A 26145-nucleotide genomic window follows, 5' to 3' on the forward strand; every position below is an offset into this window, starting at 1 on the left:
ATAAGCTACACTGACAGTAAGCCCTGTTCTACCAACAGAAGAGCAGTTGTCATGTAGAATTACATTGATTTCAACAGCTTAAATTCATGCCTTATGGCATAACTTGGCCTTCTTTTAGGTTACGTGTTTCTTTTTAATTTCATAAAGAATTCTTGTATATGAGGGCCACTGCAATGACAGAAACATCTAGCACATATAATAGTAAATATAATAGCTTACTGGATCAAAAGCTAAAATTGGTATGAGTTATTTCTGCAAGTCACTATCAGTCTTTTAACTATATATATATACACATATGCGTGCACACTTCAGAATTCTGGAATCCTGAAGCAAGTCTTGTCTATCCAAAACAGGCTTGCTTTGGCATCATCTAATAATTAAAATCATATGGATTTAAGCTAAGCGATTTAAAGAATAAGCCACAAAGAATTAAAAATAATATATCTACTGTGGAAATGCTCAGTTAATCCCCACAAGAAGCAGTTTCTGTGCTTTGCAGAAAGCTGCAAAGAGCCAAGTGAACACATCTTTCCAATATTTTTTCCTGGCTCTTTACACATTTTGCATAGTGTTTGTGAAAGCAGTTAATAATCTTCATCAGTGCTAATGTAAGGCACATATGCCTTCTTTGATTCTTGCTGAAACATCTAATGATGGTATGAATTTTTTTAAGATTTCCCCTGAAAGCTGGTTAGTGCGAGTCCATTTTTCAGCATTTCTTCAGACTTTAATCTGCAGAGCAGTTGCTGGTGGATCATGGAGTACTGGCTGAAGCCACATCGTTAGCTGTTCTTTTTTTCTGTCTCTCCTTGCAAGGCTGGTGCTAGCTTGCCTGAAAGGATAGTTAAAAATACCCTCTTGAAAAATATCTAATAAACAAACAAATAAAAAAATCTTCATATATCATGTTTCCTTGAGCTGTATTTGCAGTTGTTCTAGAGCTGTAGCATGCTCATATCTGTCAGGAGAGATGATCACTGTGACTCTGACTGGAAGAAAAAGTGATCTAATAAGGTTTGGCCTACACTAGGGAAAAAGATGGAGAATATTTCCACTAAAAGGTTGTAGAATGGAGCAGATTTGTCTTTAAATCACAGGCTGCTATACTGTGAGACACTGTAATTATTTTGCCTGAAAACACAGAATAAAAGTTGGAAAAACAGAAAATACTGGCAAATATAAGAGCTGGAGAACAAAATGTGACTCATAATGAAGACCAAAATCTGTCTAAACCAGTTATTTCTTTCTGTGCTGCAGTTCACGCTCGTTTTAATAGGGCAAAGCAAAGGAACAGAATTGCCCAAGTGGGTTAAGTTGTAATGTTTATGTCAGTGAATCAAAATCACCCATAAACATAGTTCTGGACTGTAAATATTGTAATCAGGGATATGTAATGCTCCATCATATAAATTAATTGGGTCTCTTGCCCTGAAGGGTCCAGAAAAAAGCAGTACACTAGAAATCTAAATCGTTTTCCATCTGTGTCAAGTTGAGGTGCCTGAAAACAGCATATCCATTTCTTCTAGCTCCTCGGTTTTCTTGACCTTTCTGTTCTTTCTTGGCATGTTCTGAATCGTTAAAAATAAAATCCTTATGAGGGCACTGGCAAGTGGTTAGCAAAGCTCATTATGGCAGCTTTCTACATGCTGCTATTAAAGTGATAAAAGTCAGGACTGAAATGGAAAAAGATAATTGGATGCTTTAGGAAAGAAAGGCAGCTGTCCACTGACTGTCCTGGGAAGCCAGGTGAACTAAGCTGTTTCCCTCCAAAGCAAAGAACCAGGCGGGCAGGCCTCCCTGGCACATCACTGTTGCACTCCTAAACAAAGTAACCCTGCAGCCACAGAGCTCTCCTGCTAAAAGTTCATTGCCCAAATTGTAAAAAACAGTCTATGATTCATTATGGGTGAGGTTCTGCTGCCCAGACCCTCGCTGGGAGTGTGGCTGTATTCCTCGAAGGGTGCAATGCTGTTCAGCATGGAGGGAGTAGCAGAATCTGGATGCTTGAAGTAGTTAAAATAATTGTACTCTTCTGAAAATCCCCACTAATATTCAGATTATTGAGTTCTTTTTTAATTAATGCTATATATTGAATGGGCACTAATGCAGAAGATTTTGTCTGCAATCTCTGTGTCATTTGATAGCTTTCAGTATTATTGCATTTAAAGACAGTATACATACCATTTCACAGGCCTATTGTCAACCTTTTAAAGGTATTGAAGATGATTATGAAATGAAATCTACCTCTGTGGCTTTTGTGACATTATCTTCTTCAAATGAATTGAATAGCACCTTTGCCTCCCTTCTTTCAGACCTGCTCTATTTCTGTTCTGTGAAACCTCACCATTAGCATTCTGAACATGTTGATTCTCTTATCCATCACTTTCCATTTCAGTTTTCTCAAGGTGAAATCTCCCTGCTAATTCAAAAACCTTTTGGTCTTTGTTATGTATAAATGACTTTGCCCAAATACTAAAAAACCTAAATGGAAGATAAAGTTAAGGCCTAGCCACGTTTTATGACAGAATAGTAAATGCAGGGGGTAAAAGGGGTAAGGAAGGAAGCATAACGGTTTAACTTTTTATTTCTAGGATTTTTTTGAGGGGAAGGGATTGAAGGTTATTTTCCAGAAAGGTATAATGAGTTGAGAACTTTTTCCTTAAATAACTGTTTTCCTGGATCTGGGCAATTTTTCAAAAAAATCATCATGCTTTAAATAACCATGTTTCCAAATGAACATAGCAATGGGGAGAAATATCCTATTCATAACTGGCTTGGAAGGATACCAGGGAATAATTCTTGCAGAGCTAACATTTTTCATATTAATGAAATATGTTTGCTCAGTAAGCCAGACATTTGATTGTGTGTACTACACCAGTATATTAGAATTAGTCTCATGCTTTTCTTCCCGTCTCATTAATTACTTCATGGATTACCTGCTTGATCAGTGAGACAGTAATAATGATGAATGCATCTGTTTATTTGTAGAAGTAGTATCAACTATTTTTTAATTAGGGAGTGGCACTTTTAATTGATGAGTGCCCTCTGTGTTCTATGTGTTTAATAGAACTTTCCTTACTGTTTGTTATTACTAGACATAGAGAAATCTGGACCAGTGCAGAGTTCAAGTCTGTTGGATGTTGATGGCAATTAATCTGGCTGTGAATACAGTGGACTGGACTTTATTTTTAATGTCATTCCATTTGGGCCACCTCAGGAAGGCTATATGTTTAGCTTAGTATGTAAATTTAAACTCCCAATCTGATAGCTGCAGAAATGCAAACCAAAATCACATCTCTGCCTTTAATGACCTCAGTGAGTTTAATATAGTCAGACCTGTATAACCTTGCTTTCCATCAGCAAAAAGTAATCAAATAACCAGTACGAGTGAATTCATTACTGAATCCACAGTATACATGACAGCAAGGCAGAGGTTTCGTGGGTGGCTCTGTTCTTGTACTAGTTACCCAGTTACTAGATGGGAATTTTCTTGCATGAATATATCCATAGGCAATGTTTGTGGAAGGTGGTGATAGCCTTAGATGCAGAGCGGATCTGGGAGGAAGAACCACATGTAAATAAGGAGAACAAATGGAGAGATAAAGGGCATATGGAAGTACTGGGAATGGATTTACTATGTTACCATTATACCAAGTGTTGTCCATTACACTTAAATAGAGTTCCATTTGTATTATCAGCTGAATGGCTGTGATTTAACTAGTTTGGCAGCAGATTCTACCTGTGGGGCCTTTTATAGCCTCTGTTCCGCTCTCTTTTTAAAATTCAGTGTGGGTATAAGGTGCTTTAGTTTATTTTTCTACCTATCAGAAATGCATTCAGAAGTGCAAAAAATTCCCAGTTTCTTGATAATAGAAGCTTTGTGCAGAAATGCTCATCCTTCATGGCATTTTATAAAATGCGTGGAGCAAATGATGTCTGCAAGTGCTCATGGATCTCAAGGACACAAATTCATACACTCTTTGTTTATCAATACATTTTACAATTTAAACATGAGTACTTTATTATTATGACCAAATATACAACTGTAGGTAACTATTAGTTTATTTAGGCCAAAGAAACACATTGAATTAATTTCCTTCACTATTTTTTCATATTAGTGTAGATAGGAACAGTGGCACTTACTGAATAGAATCATTAAAGTTGGAAAAGATCTCTGAGATCATTTAGTCCAACTACTAACCCAGCAGTGCCAAGTCCACCACTAAACCATGTCTCTAAGCACCACATCTACATATTTTTTGAGCACTTTGAGGATGATGATTCTATCACTTCCCTGGGCACACTGTTCCCATGTTTGACCACCCTTTCAGTGAAGAAATTTCTCCCAATATGCAATCTAAACCTCCCTGGCACAACTTGAAGCTGTTTCCTGTTCTGCTGTCAGTTGTTACCTGAAATAAGAGACCAATCCCCACCTCAGTACAACCTCCTTTCATACTCCTTCTATGGAGACCACAGAAGTGGAAACACTAAGAGAGGGAAGTCCTGCACTGGAGCCTTCCTAGGCTGCAAGATAACTTCAGCCAGCATGCTGCCCCCCAAAGCAGTAGTCTGATCTTCCCCTCAGTTTTAGCAGCTTGAGTCAGTCCTGTGGTACTGATACTGGGCCTTCCTTCACATGAGTATTTGTGTGGCTGGGCACATGCTGTTGGAAAATGAGCTGGATGAAAGCTAGCTCAGGAAAAAAAATAGTAAAAGCAGTGAGGTGGGAGAGAGTGGCTGGGACAAATGCAAGGGTTGCTTCAGCCTCCATTTCTGCTCATGTATGTGAGCATCACATGTTTAGAGATGAATGTATGTTTTTTATGGTTATATATTTTTGCTGTGCAATTTAACAAAGTAATACAGTGGTGAAAATTAAGACAATATAATAATATACAGCACTGATTTTCTGTGTGATCTTAAGTCATTTAGGTATGGATCAGCTTCAAACTGGATATTGCTGGAAACCAGCTCTTACACTTGTTTTGTTTTTTTTTCCCCAGAAAAGAAATTTTTACTTCCATTTCTCCTCTCCTGAAGCCCTGATTTTCTGTAAGGCTCCAGATAGGTTTTGTGCAATCTCATAATGTTAGCTCATTTTTACTTTCAAAGTGCTGTAGCCCCACCTGGTATGTTGGGTACAGCTGAGGCTTCAGATTGCCAAATTCCCACTGACAGACTGGGTGACCTACCTTTGCACATAGGTTGCAACAGTCAATAAAAAAGCAATGAGAAAAATACGTGGTAAAGGGCAGTGGGGTCACTGGTTATATATAGGAAGAGTCGCTCCAAAAATAGATTAGCATTTGGAGGTGAATAACCTTGGACTATTTTAGGGCTATTGAAAGAGCTCTCTTTTTTTCTTCTTTTTTTTAATGTCTTGGAGATGGAAGAATATTGTTGAATAAGAAATGTCTGATACCATTTGCTTTCTAGTTGCTAAATGATGAGTACTTGGAATCAATTTAAACGTCATTCAGTGCATATAGTTGCACAGGCCCATTAATTAATTTGTTTTTCCATTGTATAATTTTGTACAATGGTTGTAATATGGCAACAAGACTGGATCTTCAGAGATTCATAATTCTGTAGTAGTTCTGAAAACTAAGTACCCAGTATACAGAACTAGTAATTTGAAAGCTATTTCTTCCTACATGTGTGCAATGAAAAATAGTCTCTGAATAATGAATATCATTCCTGTATTTGATTCATATCTGAGAGTAATTTTGAAACATTTTGATTTATCTTGTCTAAAGTACCTCTTGTATGTTTTCTGACTCCTTCCTGCTTAACATACGCAGTAGGGCATTTTGAAATGAAGGTGAGTGAAACTGATACAACCCATAAAAATAGATGAATGGTATTAAGCCATTTGATTCAGGCATGTAATCATGAGCTGTGGTATTCCTTTAGCCCTCACATCGTTCTTTCATATAAACATGTAACCACGTGGCTGGATTCAGTAAACACTTCCCCACTGCATTTCTTTGACCATAAAGATGGTTGACACAGCATTTGAGCAGATCTGCTTTCCCTGGGCTCTGTACAGCTTCAGGACCCTATTGCAGCTTTTACTTACCATAACCTCTGGACTACTGGAGGGAGATAGTCTTCTCACCTATAGCTGCTGGAAGCTATGGTGCCTCCAGCTGCAGGTGTCTGGGAACCTGCAGATCTCTTCCAGCTCGATCATTCATATTCTTCACTCCCCTTAGCAACTGCTGCAGATGCAGCACTGACAGTACAGCTCTTGAGACAATGTGTGCACTGTCTTATATCTCCAGTTATTCAGGAAAAAAAATTACTAACCCCTTCAAGTAGCCAGATGGAAATTTTGAAACTGTTTATTCCATGCCATAGGACCCATGATGTCATTTAGCTTTCACTGTGCCGAAAACAAAGCCAAGGCTCCTCTACACGTTCCCCTTCTGCTTCATTGTGTTTGAGATGGAAGGGTAATTGTTCTTGGCAAGGGTGACTGGATTACAGCTGCCTTTGACTTCCAGGTTTTTTTAGTGCCATCGTGGTGGCTAAACATGTGCAGAACACTGTGACACAGTGGGGAAAATGGGATTTCATTTCTTTGAAATTAGAAAAAAAAAATGTGAATCTTTCCCTTTGAAGACAATTACCAAAAAATCAAATCAATTCTATTTTATTTTTAAGACTTGGAAGGTTTTGATTCTGTAATACCAATTGCTGAGAAGCTTAATCATCCAACTACAACCAGACCAAAAGCTACTGGCAGGCGACCACCCTCCCAGTCTCTCACATCTGTAAGTCAATTTTCCTTTTCTTTAAAAAATATTTTTTAAAATATTTTTTCTAATTTTTCCTCTCCTCCTCTTTGTGTTTCCTGGTGTTTTTTCTACTTTTACACAGCCATTCCTTCACATGTACAATGAGGCAGAGAGAAGCAGTTCAGGAAAATTAGTGTCAAAAGGCTGCCAGTGTTTTGAATACTGATGTTTAAAACATTCCCTTCCTTCTAAGATCCATATCCCCTTGTTTGGGTGCTGCCAAGTATTCTTTGCCAGCCATGACCGAGCCCAGAAAAATCCTTTATAAAAATCTGTGGAATCAACTCATTTGTCCTAACTATTAAGGATTTTGAAAGTGTTTCTCAAAAGAAGCATTTCCCTTGGGTTCTCTCGGACATTTACCCAATTTTGAGGACAAACAGACCACTCAGTCTTCAACAGCTATACTTGAATTATCGTGTGTTTCTTCTCACTAAGGTCACAATTCTAAATATAAACATGATTTAAATTTCACTCTCTAATATGTATCTTATAAGTTGGTTTTGTAAACTATACTTTGGAAATCACTTCTTAGTTTTTCAATGTCTTTTTCTTTGGAGTTTGGGATTTCTTTGGTTCCATGCTTTTTGCATTCTGGAATATCAGAATGAGAGCAAGTACTGATGGTTACCTGGGTTCATGTTGCTGAAGAAAAACAAAGTGGAGGCAACCAAAAAGTATTATTGTGAAACTGATAGGACACACACAGAAAAAAGAAAGCTTTCAAAATTAACTGTCATCATAAATATAGAAACATAAAGACAGTAAAAAGGTTTTCCTTCCCCTGTCAAATCTATGGGGAAAGGAGCAAGGGATGGAAAGAACCTTCCCTCTTTGCACCTTTGCAAAGAGGCCGTGCACAAGGCAGCCCTGCAGTGCCAGCAGCGTGCAAGGGCAACAGCTGGGTCCTCTCAAGAGCAGTGAGGTGAGACCTGCACTGAGCAAAGCCGGGGCAGAGCTGCCCAGGGGGCAGTGCTGGCATCCTCCCAGTGCTCAGTGTCCCAGCTCTACTCGTGGACAGGAGGGTGCTTTCATCTTATGCTATAATGCAATGCAAACATGTACATTAATGTTGAATTCAACTCTTAAGCATATCTTATTTCTTGAATGCTTCCAAAGCAGTCTAGCCTTGAAAATAAGATGGAAAAAACAGGAAGTAGGGGCCAAAGAGTCCTGGTTTTAAGTATTGTTACTTTGAAAATTATAGCAAAAAAAATTCTTGAACAATGATGATATCTGTGCTTTTTTCTTCTTTTGTGGTGTGTGTTTGTCTACATAGTCATCCCTTTCAAGCCCCGATTTCTTTGACTCACCAAGTCCTGAAGATGAGAAGGAGGAACATGTTTCCATTGCTCACAAAACCCTTGAAGTGTCAAGGAAATCAAGAACTGTTACAATATCACAAGTAAGTTAAATGAAATGCCTCTTCTTCACCTCATCACATGCATCTTCATTTCTTAAAACAGTACTGAAATATTTAAAGTTTTATTCAGCAGTCACCTGGTAACTAGCCCCTTAAAGAAGCTTAAAATTATAAAGGTTACTAAAGATTGTTCTGTGCTTGAAATGCAAGTCTAAAGTGAATTGCATAGTTAAAATGTCTCCAATAACCATACTGTGGAAAAAAAATCCTTCTAGTGTAAATGCATTTCACAGAATCACAGAAGCTAGGGAAATAAATTTTAGAAACAAAGACCCTGTCTTTTTCAGCTGTAAATTGAGTTTACATTGGAAGAGTCTGTAAGTAGAGAAAATAGAACTCTTTGACCCACTCTAATAATATGTGAATTTAAATTTGCAAGTATAATCACTTTTTATACTGGTATAATTGTATTCATCTTATAGGCTTGTGCCATTCTTACTGTATATTGGTAGAGTACTAAAGCATAATTAAATATTGCAGGAGTGCGTAGATCACACCTTAGAAGTTGTAGCTGTTTTTAATACATAAGGATACCTTTAATAATACAAATATTATATTATAATAGTATGACAAAAGAATTTGAAAGATGAAATCGTGCAGTTCTGTGATCAAGTTATAAGGATAATCTTTTGCTATGTAGCTCCCTCTTCTGGGAGCACTTGCATTAAGGAATACTCTTGGGCCAACATTTGTAAGTTATACAGCAAAGTTGTAGATGTTGTTCCTGTAAAATGAGATGACTGCTATCAGAAAGTAGCTGGTTGAGGATTTAATGCTGATATCCAGTTAAGCTCTGGAATAAGATGTTCAGATCAATGCCTCCAGTTATGCCTTGCTCGCCTGCTCCAGATTTGGACTCAGCCTGACGTCTCTCTTCAGTCCAAAGAAACTTGCACCAACTGATATATGGGGTTATTATCCCTGAGAGATCTGTTTATAGTACACATTACTCACAGCCTACTCTACTCTGGTGAGACCCCACCTGGAGATGCAGTCATCCAGCTTTGGGGTCCCCAGCACAGGAAGGATATCGACAGCTTGGAGCGAGTCCAGAGGAGGCCACCAAGATGGTTTAGAGGCATGCAGCACCTCTGCTGTGAGGAAAGGCTGAGAGAATTTGGGTTGTTTAGCCTGAAGAAGGGAAGGTTTATTGTGACCTTCCAGTACCTTAAGGGAGCCTACAAGAAAGATGAAGAGGGACTATTTACAAGGGCAGCTAGTGACAGGAGAGGATGTTGGAACAGTTTCAAACTGAAAGAGAGTAGGTTTAGATTAGATATTAGTAAAAAATTCTTTACTGATGATGATAGGCACTAGAACAGATGCCACAACAGAGAAATTGTGCCCCATTCCTGGAAGTGTTTAAGACCAGGTTGGATGGAGTTCTGAGCAACCTGGTCTAGTGAAAGGTGTCCCTACCCATGGCAGGGGGATTGGAACTAGGTGATCTTTAAAGTTCCTTCCAACCCAGATAATAAATAAACTAAACAAACTAATCTATAAAATGTTAAAAGAGTATTATTAAGGTCATTAAGTCACTTTCAAGGCACTGGAGTAATTCAGCTTTCTTATGATTATAACACAGTTTTTATTTCTATGTTCAGACTTGTTTTTCTGCAGAACACCTTTTGTGTTCAGTGCTTTCCCAGGGTAGGTTCTTTGCTCAGTCATGGTTGTATAGCAGAGAAGACTGTTTTTTGTAGAACTCGGTGGATCCTGCTCTTCTCTCCCAGTTCCACTTTCTTCTTATTTTCATCTCTCAGTTACTTTGGTCAGCTAATGCCACCCTGCCAGTCCCCAAGTCCTCACAGTCTCTCCTTCGATTTCCATTTATTCTCAATATCTTACCCTATTTACCATTCAGCTTCAATATCCCTTTTCCAAAGACAGAGTTGGAGGGTTGCCTGATGCTTTTTCTTACTCTTGTCCAAATCAGATTTTCAGATATGCGTGGTAGCTGTCATGTAATGCACACACTAGCATTGCCAGATAACAGTGTGATAAATAATTAAGACTCCCCTTACTTGCCATTGTGATAACTGTACTTGTACACTGTACTGTGTATTCACTAGTAGCTGATCATGTATGGCTGGTGGACTTCAGATTTTCTATAGCTTGTCTAATTGTAGAGCACTGGATTGCAGTTCAAAAAGCATGGGATCCTTTATAGCTTACCACATGGTACTAGGGTTACTAGCTTAATGATGTGTTTTTCTATTAAGTGCCTGGAGAAATAAAAAGCTATTGGTAGTTATGGGGATTCATGGAAGCTTCAGTTAACAGAGGGTTACATTTATTTATTATTAATATATTACCATTTTGAAGCCATGGAACTTTTTTTTTCCGTATATATCATACCAACAAGCAAACTTAAAGGAATATTTTACTATTTTCATAATGCTAAGGAGAACATGTAATACATTTTTGAAAAAACATTGAAGATTCCTTCAGTGGTTAGTTGGCGATCATAAATTTAGTTTGCAAAAAAATACAGCTTGGATTCTTGGTCATGTAGTTTTGTGCTCTGTAGGAGATGTCCATGGATGTAGATATGTTCTCTCAAACTTCTGAGAGAAACACTGAGCATTTGTGCCTGGTTTATTTCACTGCTAGGTCTGAGTTCTTGGAAATGCTGTTGCTGACTGGTTGTAGCAACCATGGAAAGTCTTACTGAAGCTGTCTGAACTTCTGCATCCCAACTAGATGCCCTCTGATGTACATGTACAAAGATAATGACTAATTGTTATATTTATCATACTTTGGCCAGAACTGTCCATGTTTGTCTGTGGGACTTGTAGCATTACTGAAGAGCAGTTAAATACTTGGCATTGGTTAGAGGTTTGATTTTCATAAAGCTTTCTACAGACATTGAATATTACTCTTTTTGCTGCAGGTGTCTGATAACAAAACTTCCTTGCCTCCAAAACCAGGAGGTCTGGCTAGTGGCAGTAATGTACAACCATCACTATCCCCTTCACCATCACCTGGATTTCACTCAATTGCTATGGGAACAACAGGCCACAGGTCAAATTCCCCATCCCTGTTTGGTACTGAAGGAAAGCCAAAGACTGAGCACTTGAGCCAAGGTCAGACTGCCCTGGAAGAGCTGAGAACACAAGTTAGGGAGCTAAGAACCATCATTGAAACTATGAAAGACCAGCAAAAGTAAGTTCTGCAAATCACAACTGTAGGTGGGATGTATCCATTTGTGCATAGTGGTGGCTTGCCTTGATGTGTGTTACTCTGCACAGTTTGTCTATGTGTTTGTGAGTGATTTTCATGTGACAGAACATATTCAGGGGTGAGAACCTCAGGAAAACAGACCAGCACTATCCACCCATAAACCTTTTTTTTTTCCCCTGAGTTATGACATAAGCAGATGTTTATGGGGTCTTAAAAAAGTTAAGTTACAAGCTATAAACAGTGAATAAGGTTCTTATATTGTTTTATTTGCAAGTAACTATTTGGGAACTCATGTGCATTGATCATAATAAAAGGGGTGCATTTGTTCTAATTGTAGTAGAAATTACTACAAGTTCCTAAAGTTATTAAATCAATTTGTTGTTTGACTGTCAGCACATTTTCCCAGGAAGCTCATGTTACAAAAGTAGTAATTGAACCGTGATTAGGACCTTTGAAGACCTTTATGGTTATGGCCCCAAATCTTACTATTTTAGTTTTGGGCATCTTTATTTTCTTTAGGTTGCTCATTTCTTAGGAGCAACTGGGGCTGGCATGTAGCTTTTGCTGTTCCTGAGAATATTTAATGCTTTGGAAGCTAAACCTTCACTTACATTGTCAGTTGTGTGTAGCCCAGGCAGGAAAAAGAAAAGGGGAAGCAGCGTGCAGAGCCTGTGGCGGATCAAAGGTGTGCGGAGAGTTTGGGAGAAGATGCGGGAGGGCATGGTTCAAGCTGGATGTAGCCAGCAAGCCCCACGGCTTCACCTCTTAGGCTGACCCCTGCTCCTCCAGTCTCCCCTTCTTGCAAGGGCAGCTTCCACCTACTGGTTTCTGTCGTAAGGTGAGATCACTCAGTGGGAACATGAGAACGTGTCTGCTCCTTATAGCTATGTTCCCCTTCCCAGCAAAGAGGAATGACAGAAAATGTATATTTGGGATCATTCAGTCTTATAAATGAAGTTGAAGGTTACGTTGTATTGCTGGCATAAGCAGCTTTTAAGTGGCTTAAGTATGTGATAGGACGGGCAGGATTTGTGTTACCAGTTCCTATAACCCACAAACAGTTAATCCATCTACATTTTGTAGGGAAAAGAAAGGGTGCTGATACAGTGTTGATACAGCTAGTCCAGAGCAAAGCCTATGGATGCAGGTCTATTAGGTGGAAATTTATTATTCATTAGCCCTGTGGGATGTGGGGGGTACTGTCTTACAGAGAGGCTCTGTAGTATAGCCTACAGTATACAAGAGTGTGATGACTTTAGTTAGTTGTTCAGAGGAAAAAAAATAACTAGTGAAGCAGGGAAAATACCTCTTCAAGAGATGAGCTTTTGTATTTTACTAGTTTAATAATTTTCATTCCAAGCTTCTTTTGCATTCTTGTAACAGAAAAGAGATTAAACAGTTGCTGTCTGAGTTGGATGAAGAAAAGAAGATCCGTCTACGATTGCAGGTACTTATTTATAATGTTAGAGATGTATTGGCAGGTTTGATTTAGCCTCACATATGGGAGAGAAAACTCTGCTATAAGATACTTAGATTTCCAGTGAATCAAAAACTACTAATGTTTCTGAAAGGGATATACCTGTTCCCTTCATATCATTGCCATATATATTGCAGTCTGGGTTTTTACTGAAAAGCCTGATAATTATCAGCACAAGTAAACAAATTTAAAAAAAATTAAACACAATACAGAATTCAAACTATTATATTTCTTAGTCTTGGTTGTAATTGTTTGATTTTGTCACAAATGAAATCATGACTTTTTACATTACTTACTTCCTGCCAAAGCTTTATATTTTGTAGTAGGCTTGTCTTAGTGTTAATGTGCTTCAAATATGATTTCATATAGTGGATTTTTATGTCTGCTTTAGAGGCTGTACTCAGGTTGTCTTTACTAAAGCATCCTTAACAATATAAAAGAAAGTGTTCTGATTAAGAGCCCAGTTACTGCTACCATACAGTAACAGTACAGTACCTTAGTTCTAGATGTTATCATCCTGGCTAGTCATTTGCCAGGTAGCACACTGCCCTGCTTGTGGGAATTATGGAGCTTGGTCTTTGCTAGAATCATTAACTGCTTCACTGTGGAGTGACTTTGAAACTGCTTTTTGGGGTTTTGTAGAATGATTTGGACAATGCCATTAACAACATGCTTTAACTTGGTCAGGCAGTCAGACTAAATGGTCATTGTAGGTTGCTTCCAAACAAAATTACTCTCTGCTACACTATGCTATATTATACTATTCTAGTCCATGTACTTGATAAGTGCGTTAGTATTGATTATATTTTATATTTTTATGTTATAGGTCAGCTGTGCTTTGTACTAGGGATAGAAAATCAAATTGTAGTTTCACTGGACTGTTCCCACTGTGAAGTGCTTGGGAACATAACAAAGGGTGGCAGAACTGCGGATCATCAATGTTTATGCTCCAGGGCTGCCTAAAGGACTTTATGTACCACATGGGAACATGTCTTCTAAGAAAACACAATTCATGTTCAGCTAAAACTGAAATTTATTCAGATAATCAAGGAATATTTTCAATAGCTGTTATTGATTTAGTCTAACAGGACAGACTATCCAGAGGTCTTGATTCTACCTCCAAGGATAACTTTACATCTTTACAGAGGCCTGCATTGATGGGTTTAAAATTATGATCTTATAGCTGAATGCTTTTACTCCAGTTCAAGTGTTGTTCATACTAGTAAATGTTCAGATGCTAGCCAAGATGGCATTATTAGCTTTACAAAAAGATGATAAGAGTTAATAAACAAAAATTGCATTAGTTTTAGAGCTCTGATCATCAGGAAGTAGCACATGCATTAAAGAAGACTGCCTTGATCATGCAGTTTGAACACTGTGGGTGTGTTTGAATAAATCTAGTATACCCCTGCCTTAGGGTTTTCAGTGTCTGTCAGAGGGGCCAAGTGTGCAAATAGGGCTGATGATGGTTTCAGCCACATCCTTTTACCACATCTCTGTATATCCATCAGAGCACTTAAGGTGCCTGGGCACAGGCTTGATGGGTGTAGAAGGCAACCACCATCCTTACAGCAAGAACCGTCCCTGTAGGAGAGAGATGATCAGTTTTGTTCCTCAGCTTCCAGTGCTCATTGCCAGCAGTGCAGTTTACTTGTGCCAGCTCTAAGTGCAGTGTGGACACAATGCTCATTCTGCAAGTAATTCTAGGCAGTGAGCTGAGTGGCTTGTAAAAGTTGTAATTTGAAGAGATTGAAAAGTCTTGCATTACATTCAATGACTATACTTGTCAGGCTCTGAGGGGAGGAAGCCATGAATGGTCATCTTATGCAGCTGAAAAGGACACCTCAATTTGTGAAATCTGTGGAAATAAGAGTAGTATAAAACCCGTACTTGACACCTGTGGACATGATGGAACATGTGCTTTTCAAGTGGCACCAACTGTGCCTCAGTTTGCTGAAGCATCTAATTTAATCACAAATACTTTTTTTCTGTTTTTTTCAGATGGAAGTTAATGACATAAAGAAAGCTCTTCAATCAAAATGAATACTTGATAGGTGGAATGTTGCATTATTCTTCATGACTGAGACTCAAATTTATGCCCCAGCCAAAATAACTTTGTGCCAAATGATTTAAGAATTGCCTCAACATCCCTTTATTTGAAGGATTAGCACAACAGTTTTTGATAGCACAACAAAAATACCAATGAAGACAAAATTTCCACCCAAAGCTGTGCTGTGCAGCACTAGTTGTGACTGAAATTGATCTTCTTGTGCTAAAGGTTCTCTACTTCAAGATCCTAGGTGAAATGAAAACTCAGGCAGTTTAATCCATAGTGGTACTATTTTGATGATATTTTTCCATAAATAAAGTGTATCTCAGATTATCTGTTTACAAGCTTTATGATTTTGACTTTTGGTTTTTAATTGTCTTTTGTCACAGATTTTAAAATGTTTGTACTGCATATAGCCAGGAATGAATGTTAATGTTGGGGCTGGAGGGATTATTTTTGCTTCGAGATGGAACAGCCTACTTTTTGTTATGGTTTTAAGTTCTGTTAAATATGCAATTTTATGTCCCCAAATCCCCTTCAACTTAAACTCGCGTTTTGTACAGTAATGTATTTACAAGAAGGAAACAAACCAACAGAAGTCTGGTCTTTGCAATGATTTGTGCCTTTCTTTGCCACACACTGACTGGAGCCAGTTGAGGCCAGGTCTCCCTGATGTAGCTCCCACGACGACTCCTGTCCCCGTTGTCCGGCGGAGGTCACTTCCCAGTGTACAGCTGCTCAGTCAGCAGGGCCGGGTTTGTGCGAGATGGCAGGACAAAAGGGCGCAGCTGAGAGCAGCTTTGTCTTGAGCAGCTGTGGCTTTTTAGCTTTCCTGGTTTGGATAGGCCTCTCCCTCAACCTGAATGTTCATCTCTGCTTGATTTTCATTAGATGATTTAAACACCCGCCTCTGTCCCCAGTTTTGCACAGAGTGAACAGAATATGCATTATTAAAGCAAAAATAAATAAAAGTAATCTATAAAACATGAATAAAAACTTGTATTATTTCATGCACAAGGTTCTCTGTCGTGTGGCACTGTTTCATTTGCTGTTTATGTGGTATTGTTTGCTCCATTATATTGTACACTTACAAGCTGATACACCTCATAGTCCTGTTTTTTGCAGCAGGACTTTCTTCTCAATATTTTGTTCTACCTGATGATTACTTCATTTTTTCCAGTTTCTGTGTTTACTTTCATCCTTTCACAATAAGGTCTCCCAGTTTTCTGGTTGCGGTTTCATGTGTGCTTAACTAGCCACGGAGTATCTCATACCTTGTCAGCAATCTCTGTTGAGTTTATACACAGTGTTTAAATAATGGATATTTTTGCATAGCATGAAGTTGAGTGGGTGAGTGATGTAGGTGATGCTTTCAGCGTGACAAAAAAAAAAAAAAAAACCACAAAAATTATCTATTTGTCATCTCACCAAATGCTAGAGCTGGCTCCAGCAGCACATCCTATATCAACACTAACCTCCCTGCTTGCCAGGAGCTGGGTGAGGCATAGTATGCAGTTGGCTGTTCACATTCACATATGGTTGGCAGAGTTCCCATAATCCTTTTTATATGCATAGATATATAAAATACACACTCCACCATACTCGAATCTTGCTTTATGGCTCTCAACTGGCAATACAGAACCTCACTGCTGGGATGATTTTCTCTTCCAGAGCATCTGCTTCTATTGTAACAGTGGTGTCTGAAACTAAAAGACCAGATAGTGAACCTTGGGAATTTTTTTTAAAGTCACAATACTTTGCTCAATGTACTCAAACAGAAGCACTAATAAAATATTTTATCACTGAAATGCTCTTATGTAACATTTCTAAATACATTAAAATATTTTTGTACAAAGAATGAGAGTCCCACCGTAGCTTTCTAGCAATAAAGATTTCTACATTACTTTCATGGTTTTTGTGAAGTTAGTAGCAGAGTTAGGAGAACAGGAGGAAATGAGGGGATAAGGAATAAGAATTCTGTTTGGGTTTGTAGTCATACTTTTGCGACATTTATCCAGACATTAACAGCTCTGGATTCCTAATTGCATCCCTGAAAAGAGATAAACTATTGTATCTGTGGTAAATAAAGTATTGATTCCTGAGCTGTACCTCAGAAATACGAGACATCTCAGAAATGTTCCATTTTTTGCAAATGAAAGTCTGAATTTGGAACTGAGTTTCTGTATATCAGATTATATTTTTTTTCTCCTGTTGAGATGATAACTTATCATTTTATAAATCCAAGTTAGGAGTCAAACATACCATGCTTTGTAAAAGACAGTTAAATAAGTTTTTTTGTGAAAATGCTTGGATTTGCAAGTTGGTTATTCTAGGAGAGGAGAGTTTTCAGAAATACAAGCTCTTCTTTCTGCATTTCATTATAATACTAGAAAGTATTTCACATAACACACAGATTTTCCCTTTTTAAAGAATGTCACATATGCATTAAATGTGTGGATATGAACTGCTGCTTTTAAAAGTGTTTGGGTTTATATTTAAAGAAAAACAAAACACTAGTGAGCTACAAGGTGATTTTGTTGTGAAAATGATTAAATATTGTTGTTTGAGTTGTGTAAAATGACTTTTCATTAACATGCACACACCAGTCTTGTGGCAGACTTCTGTTCATGTGTAAAGTCGGGTGTGAAACATCAGGCTCATCTCTTTGGATGATAATACCCGTATTCTTGATTTGGAAAATTTTTAGGTTATTAAGAAAACGGTTTTGTGTTCTCTTTTTGTTGTTCTTTCAACTCTAAAAGGAGCAAGTATTTCCTAATGTGCGATCATAGCACTTAGCACTTAAAAAAAACACTTTGAACATTTACCATCTCGTTTCCATGTAGAACTTTTTTGAAGTTTGTTACTTAAATTTCATCTTCTGTGGTTTTCTTATTAATTCCATTGTGAATGAGCAAAAGGTTCAGATGAATCTTTTGTGATGCTAACAGGTCAAAGGTCTGAACACAACTATATGCCATAAATTTTGTGAGCTACTTTGTGTGTAAAATATCCAAAATACCCTCTATGATAGCCAGGACTGAAAGTTGCACTTGTGAAGCAAGGTGAGAGAGTGACATAAAACACCCTCAGAAATTCATGCTCTGCTGAAGTTACAGCATTGTTTCACTCACGTGTGAGCAGGCCCTGCTCTGCCCCTCTGTCCAGGCTGTCCTGCTGCACGGGCAGCCACCGGGGGCTGTGGGGTTACCACCTTCCCTGTCAGCAGTCTCTGCAGTGCCAGGAAGAGGTGTGAGGTCTCCAGTGTCTGCTTCTTCCCCGAATAAGGACCCTGGATCTGGAGACAAGACAGAGGTGCACTGATGAGGAAAGTTCTCTCTCTGCTGGTGAGAGAGAAGATACCTTTCATACAGGAGGGCTGTCGTTTGAAAAGCAGGCAGGAATTTGCTTAAAAGTAGAAACAAGCAACTACTTTACAAGGTCTTCATTGAGGAGGCTTTTCAGCCGTGTGGGGGTGGTAGTGCTGCTGGGAAACTGCAATTCCCATAGGCTTTGGCATGGAGAGCACTGACTTTGGTTCCTGGCAATTCTGAGGTTAAAAAGAGCCAGAAGAGGTGGAGCTGAATTCTTCCCGCTAAACATCGGGTACTTGTATCCATGGTTATTAATACCCTTCAGCCAGAAATTAGATTTTGCTTGGCACCTTTGGCCTCAGCTGACCTCTCGAGCTGGCCTGGGAATTAGCAGCTGGTTGTGCATGACCTGGCCCATTCACTCGCAGCTTCCTGCAGCTGCTTCCCTCCTCCTGCAGTGGCCCCTCCACTTCAGTCATTCCCTGCCTTTGGAAAATAACCAACTTCTTTAGGTCCTCAGTCATGCAGGTTAGGGGGTGCCAGCACTTGCCAGCCTGGAAAGAGCAACTGAGAAAGCAAAAAACGCTATTTAAATGCCATCAGGAAGCTGCAGTGCTGTGTGTGCTGCCAGGGGATAAGCAGCCTTGGTGCCCACCAGCCTGGTGTCAGCCAGGTCATGGCCCGGGCCATCCTCCCCTCTGCTTCCAACTCAGGTAAGGAAGGTTATTGGACCCACTCAACACATTCTTGTTTGGTGTTATCTTGTTTAAATTGAAAGACAATTTCCAATCCCAAGCAGACACAAACGTTTGCAGGTAGTGAGTGTAAAGCAGTGGCAGTCTCAGGAACAGAAGCTTTCTTTGTGCTGCCACAGACGGGCTTCTCTTGAACCAGCAAGACAGCTGAGTTGCCCCTTGCAGTGCTCACAGTTCCACTACTGGACAGTGTGGGGGTCTGGAGTGCAAACAGATGAACTGACAAAATGGCTTAATGCTCCTGAGAATTTTTATTTAAAGTATTAGAAATTCAATCATATTTTTAAACATTAGCACTGTAGGATGAAAAATTTAAGACGCAAATTAATTTTGTTGAATTGCTACCCTACAAACTGGAGTGATTAGTGTATTTTAGCAAGAAAATTAACTATAATCTCCATGAAAATAATTGTCCTGACACGTTGTAAAGGTTACAATCTCGGATAATAAGGTTTCAAACTCCTTATCTTCCTTTTTTTTCAGGTAGGAAAAGCAACTGGAGAATGTAGATGATTATAGTCACAGGAAAACAAAATTGGCATTTATCAGTATGATCTTAAAACTTGTAATAGGCTGTTTCTCCTGGAGGAGAAAAAAACTTGAAAATTAGAACGCCAAAGCAAATTAGATAAGAATTCAAAAGCAATTTAGAATATCAGAGCATTAAAGAAGTATCTCAAAACTATCTCTAATAAAACCTGTTCACTTCACTGAGTCCAGACCCAGCATTTTCACTTGCTCTGGGAGATCCTTTGTCTTCAGTACAACAAGCTCTGCCCAGTGTGCTTCATCCCAGCCAGTGAACAGCAAACATCCTTCTGCAAAGGGGCCCATCAGGCTGCTCTTCACCTCCTCAGATAACAGCAATGAAGAGTTTGGGATTTTGTGAAATCAATTCTTAGAGCTGGTGAAAATTAAGTTAGGCAGCTGTCCCTGCTACAGAGTGACCCATTACCTTGGTTTACCCCCTTCTGGTTTTCATTGCAAAGGACACAACAAGTAGAAGAGAAAGCAGAGTCACACAGTCTGTGCACCGTCCTCTTTCTCCTAGCACAAAGCACCAAAAAGAGAACAACAGCTAAAATAGGATAGGTAGAAAAGTAGGTGCACCTGCATGGAAATCGCTGCCGCTGCTGGATAATTTGGCTACTCTGGATTCAAAGAGCCAAATTTACTGAGCTCAACTGGAAGCACAGATGCAGCTATTTGGGAAATAAAAGCACAAAGCAGGGGGAAATACGATGTAAATTTTGAGAACCCAGCAAAAGCAGAACTGGCTGGGGAAAGCTACCTCATTAATGGATGGCATGTCTCTCATGGGAGGTTCAGGATGTTTGTGCTGTGATTACACAGTTGTTCTTGGCATGTGTCACTGATCTCAGAGGAACACAAAACCTCTGATGCTCTAACCTGAAGAACCCACTTACCTCAGAAATACAAGTGTGTAACCTGTGCTTGGGACGCTCTTAACACAAGAAGAGTCTCACATTACTGTGACAACTACAAGCTTCAATATTGGACTTGGACTAATTGAGATATATTACACTTAACAAGGCTGATTCAGTTTAAGTGGTGATTCAGAGCTCCTAAATGTCACCAATGCACTCCCTCCAGCTGGGTGCAAGTCTGGGGTAAGCCTGAGTTGTCCCACTCCTATTTTCACTCACCTTACTGGTCCCCCTGACTCAAGCCTCATACTTTCTCAGCTTTTTCCTGCTTAAGTATAAAAGGCAGCAATCTCAGGCCCTAAACTTTCTCTTGTCCTGAATCTGACACCTTCCTGCTCTAGAAATGTATGTCCTAGTACCCCTGTGACACAGAGGAGGGGGCTGCCCAACTAAGGGTGCAGCCCACCACCACCTCAGCCCATGTGCAGGTGCTGATGCTGCTCAGGTAAGCTAGTTGCCTTCTGCAGGCTCTGGTTGATGTTACTTTGTAGGCTGGACTGAGATGTTGCTGTGCCTCTCTAAAGTAGAAAGCAAATGGGATGCTTCTCAAGTTGGCTTCATGCTGCAGCAGTGCGTGTGTGCCATACGGAAACCTGCAGCTTGTTGGTCTTTTCATTTGGGATGTAAGAAAGAGTACCTGATGTTTGTCCTACACACGTGTGTGTGACAAAGTACTAACCTTATATTCTACTTTTTGTTGCTGTGTGAATAGCTGAGAACACTCCAGAGCAATACTGAAATAATTAATGGTTTTGCAACTGGATTTAAACTTCTAGAGAAAACAAGGCTGTCAGGTAACAAAAAGGATTACCTTTTACTACTGCTTCTGGAAATCTTACTGCTATCATCAGCTCATCTCTTTTCTTCAAACAGCTATCATTTGGAATTTCCCAAATCAAAAGAAGAGGTAGATGTCTCTATTATAAGGCCATTAGCAAAGCATGTATTGGTTCCTATGAAAAGGTCAGGAATGCTTGGTGCTTTCTAGGTGTTTAGGAATAGAACAGGAAGTGGGTTATTATTTAACTTGCTTTTCACTGTTATGTGCAGGAAGAAACTTCACAACTTTAACAGAAATGTGATTTGACACAATGATGGGCTGAAGGTCTTGCTTATGGCTTTGTAAAACCCTTCTGGAATGATTCCTATCATACTGGCAGATAGATGTCTGAAAAGGGACTGCATTTGAGTGACAATGTATCTGCCCATAACCTTTTCTAACTACAGGAGTGGTGTGTTATTTGGCAGCAGCTTTAGTAGCCTCGAGCATGTGACACTCCTCTAGCTAAGAATAAATAAGTTGACAAAGCAGAGAAGACAAAGTGTCTGGCTCACACCTAGGTCTCACTGTGTAACCAGGAGACCTTCAGGACCAGCTGTAGGTTGGTGCACGGTATTATGTACATTCAGGTACCATCATTAAAAGTATTGAGAACTTCACCTAGGCAAACTCACATATTAAAGTCAGACCCAGTGCTAATAACCTCACACTTACAAAGCATGGGCATCATGCAAGCAGGGAAAATAGCTGCCAGAGGTTTTGAAAAAGGCTGATGTTGTTCTCTGTCTCACAAAGTGCCTTAATGGTGCTCCTGACAATTACTGCCTGCTTCTCCCATGACTCCTCTCACACTGCTAGTTTATGAATGTGAATTACCTATTGATTTCATTTTTAAACAAGAAGCCCCTATTTTCAACACTGGTAGACTTCCTTTGCATATCCAGCCCATATTTAATAATGCCGCAATTTCTTGACTGCCTCAACAAGAAGAAATGTAGATGCAACTGAAAAATTCTTATTGAAGTTGCACTGAATTGCCATATTTGCTTAAATATAGGAAGCTTTCATCAGTACCTATAACAAAAGTGAGCATCGATATAACAGATGAAGGTTTTTTTTATTTGTCACTTCAAAGCAATTCTTGCCTCTTCAGGATTCCTTTGCTCGCAGTCCCAAGTGGTAATAGCAAAACCATTGTGATCACAGATATTTGAAATGCTTTCAAGCAGCACTGACAGATTTGCTTTTGCTAAGTTTCTAAGCCCCATGTACCCTCATGTATCTGCATCTACAGCAATATGAAAATCACCTAAATGTGAATAAAAATGAACCACATATTCTAGTCCTCTCCATTGTTTGTACAATATGCATGTATAACTATATTGTCACAATTTTGCTCAGCTTTCATTAATCAGTAGGCAGAAAAGGCCTCCTTAACTGGAGTAAAAGTGAAAATTCAGGTGGCCCTTATCATGAATATTTCTTCAGAGAGAAACAACTTGAGAAAGGCTAAAAGTGACAATCTCGTCTTAAAACAGCAATAAAAACTGCAATGAAAACACTGAGCCATGACACATAAAGAAGTCGAAGATACTTTCATCAAGCAGAAAACAGGAAAATTAATCAGGCCCAGTAAGAATATTTAATCTTCTGCCCATGCAAACATTTTAAACCGTATCTCTTGAAGCTGCTTCTCATTCCCCAAGGAAGTGTTCATTTTTCACCCTAGGACCTGCTAAATTGGAGAGAGATGTAACCCAAGCAACCTGTTAGGTTTAGGACAGCAAAAGAGAAAAAATTCATCATGTCAAGATGCTGTATGAGTGAAGAAATCTAGGGCTAATACTGTTAAGTATTAGAATATAGTATTGAATATAAAGTTCAGAATTATATGGACAGTTGGATAAGGACTCCATCCTCCTAAGTTGAAAGTTTTCTATTTTTCTGGGTTTTCTTGAGGTTTTCTCTAAAATTAGTCATCTTAGTCGGCATTCAGAATTTTCAGGGTCTAGGGGAGGTCTTTCTGGATGGTGGTCTGGCTTGGTCTTCTCAAACCTGAAATATAAACTATAAGTTATTATAAACATGTTGAAAACTGGAAATAAGTAATTTTCTGTTTGACTAATTGATTAAAGACTGTATTTTGCAGAACTTGAGTTATATTGAAAGCATGAGCTCTCTGCATTGATACAGATTCAAGAAAGTTTGGGAGTTTTTTTAATCCTCTTTGCTGTGATATTTACTGGTGGTTTGTTGGTTTAATTTCCTTCATTATTTGAAATGCATGCACTCATCAATAAGTGAAATTCTGGTTTTTTGGAATCTATTGAGAAGACCTGCAGTATTTTTTCACCGCTAGTTTGCACTCCTTAATCATCCATGCTCCCAAAAACTTGCCATATAACTACTCAAAATCCAAAGGTAAGGACTTTTGATTAGAGTGCTGGATGTGCTGAAAACTAAAGAGATTAGGAATCTGGAGTTAAAGCCAATTTTGAAGTTGATTACATTTTGCTCTGTGTACTTGTGAGCACACAGAGCGTATTTATAAAATTATCATTCTCCAAGGCAGGCGGAAAACAAAGGAAGAGAACGATCCCCCTTTGACTAACCTTGTACATCATACAAGATGTCACTGTGTCCTTCATTTGCACAGGGTAGTGGTGAGCAGATGCTGTGTGCAATGGGCTTCCCTGTGCAAAACAGTGGGTCTGAACAGAAACTGTGCTAGGGATCATATTGTTTGACCCAGCAGTCGCTGTCTTTGCCTTCATTCTTTGTCAGGCCAAATGAGCTTGTGAGGTCTCATACTGTCCACTGAAAGACAAGCAAGAGGAATCCCTGAGATCTCTAAACCCAGTTTCATCAGTGGTCTGGTGGCCAAGGTATTTTGACTTCCTGTGACTCTGAGGTGCCCAAGTTTCCCCCTTGCAAAAGAGGTTTGCTTTGCTGCAAGTCAACTTTTAAAGCATTTAAAAGCATTTTTAAATCTTCTTCATGAAGTTTTTCTTCAAGAATTACCCCTGTTGCTTAGATTCCGTTGTACAGAGTTAATATTTTTAATCTGACTTTTGAACAAAACCAAGCAGTTTATTAAGGGGAATTAATCTTAGTGAGAATTCACAGCATTTTATTTAAATTCTAGTAAAGTTTTACATAATAACCTTGAAAATGAAAATGTATTTTGTCTGGATCCATAGTTTAAAAAAAAAATTATCTTTTCATTCAGTAAAGAAATTAACTATTTTCCTCCTCATCACACGACAGCAGTATCTGTATGGTTACCTGGAGACTTGCTCACTGTGAATGAAAATAAATGGGGTAGCCCACTAGCAGCAGTAATACCAAGAAGTCCATTAACAAAATGTTTGCTTGGAATAGTTTAAACACTAACACTACAAATTGCACTACCTCGTGGATGGTTGGTACAGTGGCTTGCCAGAAAAGAATTTGAACATCAAAATATTCTCCCTAATACCTGATATTCACAATGCAGAAAAAAAAAATCTCACATCTAGGATACAGAATTCAGGGGTTTTGGATGCATGATAATGCAAGGCAGCTGTTGCCCTGATGGTTCTCCTTGGGGAAGTCTGTACAGGATGCTGCTGCCTGGCCCCAGCTCTGGGCTCTCTGCTGGGACACGAGGGTGGGGGAGAAGTGGCTGTGGCTCAGGATGTGTCTGAGGCTGGTCAGTGCCAAGTGCCCAGGGACAGACTCCTGGCCACCTCTGCACCAGGTGCAATGGATGCCCAGGACACTGTGCTGGTTGTCAGCCTTCAGGAAATACTGACAGGGCATGGGAAAGTGGATTTGCACTTCAGAAGAACAGCTCAAATCTGCAGGTTCCCCATGGACCCAGGTGTCTTCTGGTTTACTTGCTACTTAACTGAACCAAGAGATCTTAGCTTTCCCTGACACTGCATAAAATAGGAGGAGCCTCTTTAGAGCTGAAAATGTTAGAGAGCAATGAAATTGCAGCCTGACGTTTATGACACTAGTCCTAGTCTGTGTTTTCTTTTTAAAAAGGGAAGCTGAGGTATGCTGTAGCTATCTATATATGCACCGGGGAAAAAGGTGGCATATCTACCAATGGAGTCAAACTTTATATAAATGTACAGTTTGAACCAAAATTTCGTAGCCCTGGGAAAAAAAGGATGGCTTCACTTCTCATTAGCCCAGTTATGTCTAGAGAAACAGCTGCTGCTGCCCAGGGATTTGCAAAATGAAAAAAAAAAAAAGGTGGTTTCAAGGACATCTATTATTTTTGGAGAAGTGGTAATTAATATTCTGCACTAAGTGGATTTGACAGGTGCAAAGTGCTGATTGAGAAAATTGTGGCATCATCTTTACATTACTATATAAGAGCAAATGTTGACTTCTTGGATTGTGCTCGTTTTTTTTAGGCTGGGTTCCGTGCAAAAGCAGAAGGTCATGGAAAGGTGTATGAAAGCTCAATATTCACTTGTGGCCTGGACCTTTGGAAGCTTAATATTCACTTGTGGCCTGGACCTTTGGATGGGCAACTCCAGGGGCAGAGTGGCTCTTCTTATCACCTGGACTTTATCCAAAAAGAGGAAAGAGTGTTGCATTTTTTTTTCTTCTACATTTAACATTTTTTGGGTTGCAGAGAAACAGTTCAAATATCCCAAAGCATGAATCTCCCATTTATTTTCACTCAGGTGACTTGCAAGACCTGAAGATACTGTTGCTCAGTGGAAATGTCAGGCATACCAGCACTGAACCACAGTTTCTGAAGACACAGTCACAGCCTATAAAATGAAGCTTTTTCATTTAAAAGTGCTCCTTGTTTCTAGCTTCAAAGAAAGCATACAAACTCTGAACAAGCTGCACCAGGTTAAGCCACTGAAAATCAGTGATAACTTGTTAGGAGAAATGCCCAAGGAATAG

General features: G+C 39.2%; 1 protein-coding gene across 4 annotated transcripts in view; it reads left to right on the top strand.

The window, feature by feature from the left end:
• The window catches only part of SH3KBP1 (SH3 domain containing kinase binding protein 1), a 191188-nt gene extending 175636 nt beyond the window's left edge, over positions 1-15552 (top strand). For 2 of the 4 annotated variants that reach the window (XM_018084241.1, XM_018084238.1), the window contains exons 13-17: positions 6670-6779; positions 8083-8208; positions 11120-11391; positions 12793-12856; positions 14888-15552. In XM_018084241.1, coding sequence (XP_017939730.1) covers positions 6670-6779; positions 8083-8208; positions 11120-11391; positions 12793-12856; positions 14888-14929 — 614 coding nt within the window. In that variant the 3' untranslated portion in view covers positions 14930-15552. Of the gene's footprint in view, positions 1-6669; positions 6780-8082; positions 8209-11119; positions 11396-12769; positions 12857-14887 lie in introns of all 4 variants that reach the window. The other 2 variants (XR_001922148.1, XM_018084240.1) reach the window with 2 other exon arrangements.
• The last annotated feature ends 10593 nt before the right edge of the window (positions 15553-26145 follow it).

Source organism: Manacus vitellinus, unplaced genomic scaffold (assembly GCF_001715985.3).
Source record: "Manacus vitellinus isolate BGI_N305 unplaced genomic scaffold, ASM171598v3 scaffold_7_pilon, whole genome shotgun sequence".
Taxonomy (NCBI): domain Eukaryota; kingdom Metazoa; phylum Chordata; class Aves; order Passeriformes; family Pipridae; genus Manacus; species Manacus vitellinus.